The 10,661-nt window shown below is 40.2% G+C and overlaps 1 protein-coding gene across 2 annotated transcripts; it reads right to left on the minus strand.

Annotated features, from left to right (window-relative positions):
- Positions 1–703: 703 nt before the first annotated feature.
- Positions 704–7,052, minus strand: LOC114825793 (protein ANTAGONIST OF LIKE HETEROCHROMATIN PROTEIN 1-like). 2 transcript variants are annotated; one of them, XM_070817023.1, is made up of 5 exons: positions 6,730–7,052; positions 3,697–3,745; positions 2,963–3,474; positions 2,643–2,868; positions 1,940–2,547 (listed from the first exon to the last, which is right to left on the minus strand). In XM_070817023.1, the coding sequence occupies exons 3-5, from the start codon at positions 3,470–3,472 to the stop codon at positions 2,090–2,092; spliced, it is 1,194 nt and encodes a 397-aa protein (XP_070673124.1). In that variant the 5' UTR covers positions 3,473–3,474; positions 3,697–3,745; positions 6,730–7,052; the 3' UTR covers positions 1,940–2,089. The 2 variants fall into 2 exon arrangements, with proteins under 2 accessions (XP_070673125.1, XP_070673124.1); XM_070817024.1 differs by lacking the exons at positions 1,940–2,547; positions 2,643–2,868; positions 2,963–3,474 and adding exons at positions 704–1,435; positions 1,533–1,891.
- Positions 7,053–10,661: the final 3,609 nt, after the last annotated feature.

Raw genomic sequence — 10,661 nt, forward strand, 5'->3', positions numbered from 1 at the left:
AGTCGGGCTGGTTGCTGCAGCTGAGATCGAACCTCTTGGTCCCCTGAGAAGCCAAATCAGATATACAACAATTGTTATCGGGAACTTCAAGCTTCTGGGTTTTGTTGGGGCAGTCAGGTTGGTCGCCGCAGCTGAGATCGGGTTTGAGCTTCGCTGGAAATGTGGGTTCGCCTTGGTCCTTAGTTCCAGCCATGAGTGAGCAGTAGAAGGACTGGCTTTAGTGAGAGGTTAGCAGGGAGAGAGATTGGACCTCTTGGGATGGTGAGTTTTAGGGTGCGTTTGTTGCGCCGGACTGTCTCGGACTGGACTAGCTGCCGGGACTAAGCTGGACTGGCTTAGACTGGACTAAGCTGGACTAACTTAGTGAAGCGTTTGGTGCAGTCTCAGACTAAGAAGCAGGATAAGAAAAACAGTACTGTTCACCAGATTTGTGTTTGCTTAGACTAGGACTACAAATTTTTGTCATTGTGTAATAGAGTAATGCTACAAATCTCATGATATGGGTTAATTGGAGCATATTTTTGCCATGTATATTATGAATCTTAAAAAAAATTGACAATTGTTTTGTTTCTATTACCTGCTAATAGAATTGGGTTTAATTTGCAAATGTAGCTTGATTTAAACTCTATCACCCAACAGAAGAAAAATAATAGTGGCCAATACATGCAACTTCAACAAATACAAGTACATAAGATCTCCATAATTTAGAAAATCCTAGTTAACATTAGTTAACATTAGCCAAAATAGATCTCCATAATTTACAAAATGGCTAGTTAACATAAGCCAAAATACTAGTGCAAAGCTAAGTTATAAGTCATAACATAAGACTGTATGATTAATAAAATACATCCATGTTAACGTTAATAAAATACATCCATGTTAACATTAGCCAAAATCCTCATCCGCTTGCGTTGTCTCTTAAAAGTCTTTGGACGAACACTTTCTTGAGTTCCGGTTTGATTGCCCTGAACACTCCCACATTTTTTGGTTTATCCAAAATAAGAGACAATGCATCAATTTGATCCATAGGAGAGAGACCCATTGCTTCAAGTTCATTAGCTATGTCAGTATGATCTGCAGTACCTTGAACTAAAGCTTCAGTTACCATTTGCATCCTCTTCCCACTTTCAACATAAAAATCTTTCAGTCCACTGATAATTGCCTCGGTTCCATCACTTGAACTTCCCACAGCTCTTTTCCTCTTTCTTTGGCTATTTTCAGATGGGGTGCTTTGTTGGCTTTGTTGGTTCATTGAAGAAACAAAATTATCACCTCCAATATCACTTTCACCAACATGATCATGACTTTGTTCCTCCACCATTTGAGCAGGGGTTTCGGCTACATTACCCGTAGCCCGATCTTTTCCAAATATATATGCAAATCTATCAAACAGTGGAAAAGGTTTGCTTCTCCATCCATCGGCTTCTTTATTTCTCTAAGATTATATCAACATAGCAAAACTAAAATTTAGCATGCGTAACAAATATAGGAGCAAGAATATAACTAATGCATAAATAAAATAGGATATGAACCTGCACATAAGTTTGCCATGCGTCATCACTGTCAACTTCAACGCACTTTTTGACATCATTCCATGCAAATCCACTTGTGTTTATCATGTCAACGACCATACTATATGTTTTTTTCCATTTCTTCAACTTGGACTCAATATGTGGATTTGCCTTTATATTTGAATGAGGACATAAAACATTGACAGCTTTTGCTATTTCAACCAAAGTACCTTGTTTGAAAGCACCGGTGTCACACCGTTGCTTCCGAGCAACAAAATCCTCAAGAACTCCTAGTAATACTTCTTCCTCAAATGCTTCCCATTTACGCCTTCTTCCTTTTGGCTCTTGAGTAGCATTCAAAATATTTTCGTTATCCATACCTAAACAAAAAATATTTTAATGAAGGAAAATACCATACAAATAATCAATTTGCATAATATCCAATCAACTTGCATAATATCCAATCAACTTGCATAATATCCAATTAATTTGCATACCATCCAATCATTGTGCTAATATCTAACAAATGCATGATAAAAAGGAATACTAAAATAAAATGTTATCATTAAAACATATAGCTAGTTCGGTTGCTGGTTCCTAATTGCTCTCCACTCATTATACATTTCCTCAGCCATATCATTCCTCATTGCAGTCCACTGGTCCGATGATTGAACACTACCAACATATTCACCTTCTTCTGTATTTTGTCCATCTTCTATTATTGGCAAATTCTCCATTGGATCTACTGACATCTCTTGCCTAATAAGATTGTGTAGTAGGCAACAAGCGGTAATTATTCGACCTTGTGTCCTTATCGGATAGAAAGATGGACTCCTTAGTATCGACCACCTTCCTTTTAGCAAGCCAAAACAGCGTTCAATTACATTCCTTGCCTTAGAATGCTTCATGTTAAAATATTCTTCCTTATTAGAAGGTGTTCGTCCCTCCCATTCAGATAAATGATAAGGTATTCCTCTATAGGGTGCAAGGAATCCTTCACCATTTGTATAACCACCATCTACAAGGTAATAACAACCTAATGAAAAAAAAAAACAAACCTTATTAGTGTTTTGTAGTTGACAAACAGAACTAAACCTAACTTAGAAAGTTGAGACTAAGTAATAGTCTTACCCGCTGGTACCTTAAAACCATTAGGCCTACTAATTGCATCATGTAGCACTCTAGAGTCTGATGCGGAACCCTCCCACCCCGGAAACACATATATGAACTGCATATCTCCTGAACACACACCTAACACATTAGTTGCGACTCGACCCTTTCTTGTTCGGTATCTTGGTTTGTCAATTTCAGGTACATGCACATCAATGTGTGTTCCATCCAATGCTCCCAAGCAATTCTTAAAAATAAAAAATAAAAAACTTTTTGTTAATTTATACAAAGGGAATGAAGAGTTAAAGCTTAAGGAAAATGAAAAATATTTCTCATCATACCTTAAAACATCGCCACCTAGCATCTGTAGAATCAATAGGCACAGGCTGTGGGACTTTTAGTAGGAAACCTTGTAATCGCAAAATTCCTTGCAATACGCTATTGAAATACCTACTTATAGTCTCTCCCGACCTATAAAATCTACCGCCAACACTACGATTCTTAGTATGATGTGCTAATATTTGTAAAGTCATACACACCTGTTCCTCTACAGACACCAAACCATCAGTTTTTACCCTCCCATCTTGACGAAGTAAGTCGCATAATATGCCAAAAGTCCTTCTATCCATTCTCAATTCGTTAACACATTCAGTATCAGTATTCCCTATTATACCATTCAGATAACACAAACTAATCTCTCGTCTAATAAGTGAACGGTTAGTCAATGTGGGTCGTTCAACATGTCTCTGTTTGCCACGTAGCATCATCACCACAAGAATCGTACAAATACAAATTGTTTCCAAATAAGACATCTCTAACAATAAGATCAATAAAAGCTTCCTTCGATCCATATCTATCCAAACAAAAAAAAAAACAAAAAACAAATTAACTAAATCATTAACCCGAGGCAACAAATATACATATGGCGTTGAAAAAAAAAAGTTTTCATTAACCCGAAGCATCATATTCAAAATGTTCTACTCTTATACATCTATAAACATGTGTCTAAGAACACTAGTATGAGGATTGCTATCATTGCTAGGCATTGCATGTGAAAAGGGAAATTAAAGGACACCTGTAATGCAGTAGCCTTAGCCTTAGCCTTCCGTTTATGCTCCTCTTCTCTGCAACCAACAACCACAACAAATTGCAATTCAGCATCAACCCCACACAATACAAAACATTCACATTGTATACACAGTACATACATACACACTGCAAACACAGTACATACATACACTGCATACACTACACACACACTGCATACATACACACTGCAAACACAGTACATACATACACACACTACATACACTGCATACACTACACACACACTACATACACTACACACACACACTGCATACACTACACACACACCCTGCAAGTACACACACAGTGCATACATACATACACACACTGCATACACCCTGCATACATACACACTGCATACACAGTACACAAACACACACACTGTATACACATTGCACACACAGTACACAAACACACACACACTACATACACTACACTTACACACACACTGCATACACTACACACACACCCTGCATACACACTGCACACACACACACTCACACTCACACACTGCACACACACACACACACTACATACACTACACTTACACACACACTGCATACACTACACACACACCCTGCATACACACTGCACACACACACACAAACTGCATACACACTCACACACACACTGCACACACACACACACACTGCATACACACACACACACTGCACACACACTCACACTCACACTCACACACTGAACACAGTCACACACACACACACACTGGACACACACATACACACACTGCATACACACACAAATTGCACACACACACAAACTGCACATACACACACTGCATACACACACAAACTGCACACACACACAAACTGCACACACACACACACTACATACACACACACACTGCACACACACTCACACTCACACACACTCACACTCACACACTGAACACAGTGACACACACACACACACGGGGACAGAGTGCAACACACTCTTACCCTCACACACACACTCTGTTTTTATACTCACACACACACATTGCATACATACTTGCATACACACACACTGCACACACACACACACTGCACACACACACACACTGCACACACACACACACACTGCATACATACTGCATACATACACACACACACACACTGCGCACACACACACACACTGCACACTGCATAGACACACACACACTGCACACACTGCATAGACACACACACACTGCATACACACTCACACACACACTGCACACACACACACAAACTGCATACACACTCACACACACACTGCACACACACACACACACTGCACACACACACACACACTGCACACACACACACACACTGCATACATACTGCATATATACACACACACACACTGCGCGCACACACACACACTGCACACACTGCATAGACACACACACACTGCATACACACTCACACACACACTGCACACACACACACAAACTGCATACACACTCACACACACACTGCACACACACACACACACACACACTGCATACACACACACACTGCACACACACTCACACTCACACACACTCACACTCACACTTACACTCACACTCACACACAAACACACACACACACACTGCACACTTACACTCACACTCACACTCACACTCACACTCACACTCACACTTACACACACACTGCATACATACTGCATACATACACACACACACTGCATACATACTACATACATACACACACACACACAAACTGCACACACACACACTGCATACACACACACACACTGCACACACACTCACACTCACACACTGAACACAGTCACACACACACACACACTGGACACACACATACACACACACACAAACTGCACACACACACTGCATACACACACAAATTGCACACACACACAAACTGCACACACACACACTGCATACACACACAAACTGCACACACACACAAACTGCACACACACACACACTACATACACACACACACTGCACACACACTCACACTCACACACACTCACACTCACACACTGAACACAGTGACACACACACACACACGGGGACAGAGTGCAACACACTCTTACCCTCACACACACACTCTGTTTTTATACTCACACACACACACTGCATACATACTTGCATACACACACACTGCACACACACACACACTGCATACATACTGCATACATACACACACACACACACACTGCGCCCACACACACACACACACACTGCACACACTACATAGACACACACACACTGCACACACTGCATAGACACACACACACTGCATACACACTCACACACACACTGCACACACACACACACAAACTGCATACACACTCACACACACACTGCACACACACACACACACTGCATACACACACACACTGCACACACACTCACACTCACACACACTCACACTCACACTTACACGCACACTCACACTTACACTCACACTCACACACAAACACACACACACACACACACAAACACTTACACTCACACTCACACTCACACACACATTTTACACACACAACTCACACACACATTTTACACACACAACTCACACACATACACACAAAAACAGATTACACACACACACACGGACATATTACACACACATTTTACACACACAACTCACACACACACACTGCAAATAACACAGGTTACACACACACACACGAATAGATTACACACACATTTTACACACACAACTCACACACACACAGATATTACACAGGTTACACAGATTACATACACACACACACACAAACACACTCACACACACACAAACACACAGACAAATTTTTTTCGGTACACACAAACACACACACAGAGAGCACACACCTGAGACTAATCTCAATTTCATCTTATGAAAACCCCAAATTCTAATCTCAATTTCACCTAAATAACAAAACCCTAATTTGTTCAATTGCAAATCCACTTGTATATTATGAATTTCTCAAACCCAAAACAACAAAATCAAATAAACCTCAGTTAATATCACAAACAAATCCACACAAATCGACGAAAAAAAATCGAAGATTCGAAGCTTACCGACTAGAGGCAGATGACAGCGACCAGATGCAAGGACGACGATGAGCGTGAGGACGATGTGGGAGCACGGCAAGGACGACGACGAGGGCAGACGCAGAGATGAGGACGATGTGGGATGTGAGATGTGGGAAGACGCGGTTTCTCTGGCTTACGAGTCCGCCCGAATTTGGGATCCCTCGTGAAGAACGGCTAAGCCCCCCCTTAGTCCTAGCGAATCCCACCTAAGCTCATTAAAGCTAATCCCGGTACCCACCAAACACTGGACTATAGTCTAGTCCAGTCCAGTCCCAGCGAATCCTGTCAAACAAACGTGCCCTTAGGGTTTTAAAACGCCACAAAGATGATATGAGAGGTCTAGAAAGAAGGGGCATAAAATAATAGTTTAATAAAATAAAAGGAAAAGAAAATAGTGTAATAAAATAATATTTAATTTGATATACCGGGTGGAGAGAAAATTTTTGAAAGATGTCAAAATGGCACATAGGTTGTCAAATTCAAATTTTATGTTCAAAATTTGACATCTCCTTTGGAAATGCTTTAAGAAATTTTAAAATGACGGGATTTTATTTTATAGAATTTGTGAATATTTTTGTTTGGTTAACCTAAAAGAACAATGGAATTGAATACAAAATTGTTATTTTTAAACTCTCTATCATAGAAATTGAGAAATGACACATATTTACATGGAATTTAAACTTAGGAATTGGAGGTCCCAAATTCCAAGTTTTTTTCCCACGCTGAAATTCTAAATTTCTATGTTTATGAATCTAAACAAGGGAATTCGTTCATGTCAATTTATAAATTCTGACTTTTATCCAAATTCTAATTTCAGTTCCCTCGTTCAAACATATTGTTAGTCTCTCTTTGGACCATTCTTTTCAATTTCATATATGTTAAGAAACACATGAGATGATAAGAATCAAAATAATTGTAATACTCATGTTTTAGTAATCGCAAAGAAATAAAGAATAAGAATGGTTTCAATTCTTACTTCTTTTTTCTGCACGGTTACCGTGAGAGATGGCTTTGAAATAGTGTTAAATACATATAACTAGAAACCCTTTGCATGCTATAATTTTTCAACGATTTACAGAAACTAGACAATTGAAATAAGAGCATACAAATATTTTTCCACAAATACATAAAACGAATAATGATGGCATATATCCATTTATTTATTTATCATATTAATTAAAGATAAAAGAACAACTAAACATCTCAGAACCTCATATTGAATCTAACATGTATATTACAATGAAGTTAAAGAAAATTAAAAAAACCAAGTATATATACACTGATGAAACTAGTAACATATCTGTTGATGCACAAAATCGGTGAGGACTTTGGTACACCAAAAAGTGTCAAGTTTGTGACCTTCGCTAGATTGCTCCGATCACTAGTGTGGATAAGTATGTAAATGGATAGAGACAGGGAAGAAAACACAAGATGTACGTGGTTCACCCAGATTGGCTACGTCCACGGAGTAGAGGAGTTCTTATTAATTGTGAAGGGTTTACACAAGTACATAGGTTCAAGCTCTCATTCAGTGAGTACTAGTGAATGATTTAGTACAAATGACATTCGAGATTATTGTGGGAAAATGATCTCCTTTTATAGAAGAGAGTTTCTAGCTTTGTTCTGGCCTTGACACGTGTCATGCTGTGATTGGCCTTTGATGTTGACACGTGTCGCCCTGTGATTGGCCTCTTGGTGTTGACACGTGTTGTGCTGTGATTGGCTTCCTGGTTGCAGGGAAACTCTTCTGGGTCCTTGACGGTATAATGTTGACCGGTGCTTGGTAGTTTCGGGATTGGTCAAGTATGGTACAAATAGTGCTCTCCTAAGTTCCCGAGTGAGGGAAGCTCCTCGGTTGGGGACTTGCAAGATCCAAGCCGCTGAGTAATCACGAAACTTCTAAGTACTGAAGTGTGGTATCGTTTTCACTTGCCTTATCTGTCCCATAAGTAGATGTGGCATCTTCTCTGGAAGTACTTTTCCTTCATCCATGGGTGGTATCTTTAACCGATGGAGATGCACAAGGTAATATATCAATTTCACTTGAAGCTTACTTGTAGTTTCGGGCTTGGTCAAGTGCGATACAAACCCTATAGTAGGAGTCCCCCAAGTCTCTGAGCGAGGAGATATGCCGAAAGAGGTGACATACAAAGTAAGCAATCAGAGTTCCAAGCAGTCAATCTTAGATCAAAAGTTTGATCTCGTGTTCCGGCTGATTGTTCTCCTTCTCATTGTTCTGTAGACATCAACAAGGACAAAGAAAAAGACATGGAGAAGAGATGATATGAGATACTTTTGCTTTTGAAGAAGTAACTTTCCACAGGCTTATTCTTGAACTGGGCTGGAGGGTTTTTTGGTTTCCTCCAGAGTATAATGCCGACTCAAGAATTTGAGAGTCAAAATAAGTCCATCAAATCAAGAGTGCGTTCGACCTTGATGATATGAGATACTTTTGCTGTTAACAAAGTAATAGATGAATCGACACATGTTCTGTTTCGCTTGTCTCCACATGCTTCCTTGTATCCTTTTCATTTGCCCTATCTGTTCTTCAGACATATGTGGTATCTTTTCTGGAAGCATAAGATGTTAAAGATGAGTACTCGAGAGCAATGCCAGGTAAGTAATCAGGTAAGGAGTTCCAGGCAGTCAGTTCCTGACTGGAAGCTTGATTCCAAGTGCTGACTGATTGCTTTCTTTCTCCTTGTCTTGCAGGTAAGAATAAGGGCAAAGGAAAAGATAGGGAAAAAGCATGATATGTGATACTCTTGCTTTTAACCCTAATGATATGAGATACTCTTGCTCTGGTGTAGCTTGTTTGCAGAGGTATTATCGGGAGGAAAAAAAGCTGAGTATTTCGAGAGACTCTGCTGAGAATGTCCTCTTGGATGTGAAGAAAAGTTGAGCATTTTTTTTATTTGCAGGTCTGCCTGGCTATGGAGGATGAAGGTCGACATATATAGGAATTGTCCCAACAGCGAGTAGTAACGCTGTTCCTTTACCCTTCTCGGTCATAGCAATGTAGTGGGAGCTGCAAGATTCACGTATTTTAACTTTGTTAGAGCACTTTGAAAAAACGGTATGTGGTATCTGGAAAGCTGATGTTGCGTGTGAAGATTGCAGACAAGCTTTATCCAAGGAAATCTGGCTCTCGAAGTTCGGAGAGCGGTGCCTCTTCGATTTTCGAACAAGCAATCTTGTCGGGGATCTGGCTCTCGAGATTCGGAGAACGGTGCCTCTTTGATTTTTCAGAAAGCAACCATGTTGGGAATCTGGCTTTCGAGATTCAGAGAGCAGTTCTTCTTTGATTTTTGAGAAAGCAATCCTGTTGGGAGTCTGGTTTTCGAGATTTGGAAAGCGGTGCCTCTTCGATTTTTGAGAAAGCAATCCTGTTAGGAGTTTGGCTCTCGAGATTCGGTGAGCGGTGCCTCTTCGATTTTTGAGCAAGTAATCCTGTTGGGAGTCTGGCTCTCTAGATTCGGAGAGCGGTGCCTCTTCGATTTTTGAGCAAGCAATCCTGTTGGGAGTGTTTTCTCGAATGTAAGTAAAGGTTGGGCATTTTTGCTAGTTTGCCTTGCCATGGAGTACAAAGGTTGACACACATAGGGATTTTCCAGTTATCAAGCTGTGGTGATGTTGCTTTACCTTTGTGGGTAATAGTAGGGTAGCTGGACCTTCAAAATTTATGTGTCTAAACTTTGTCAGATATCTTTGGCAAAGTTATTTGTGGTACCTGAGGAGCTGATGTTGCATGTGGAGATTGTCGATAGATTTTACTCAGGAAAATCCATTTCTCGAAGTCCGGAGAGTGGTGCCTTTTCGATTTTTGAACCAACGACCATGTTGCCCTTTCTTTTATAGGGGCACCAATTGTGTGCAAGAAGTACGTTCAAAGAGTTATTGCTTGTAGGAATTTTCCT

The sequence above is a fragment of the Malus domestica genome, chromosome 17 (assembly GCF_042453785.1).
Source record: "Malus domestica chromosome 17, GDT2T_hap1".
Classification (NCBI taxonomy): domain Eukaryota; kingdom Viridiplantae; phylum Streptophyta; class Magnoliopsida; order Rosales; family Rosaceae; genus Malus; species Malus domestica.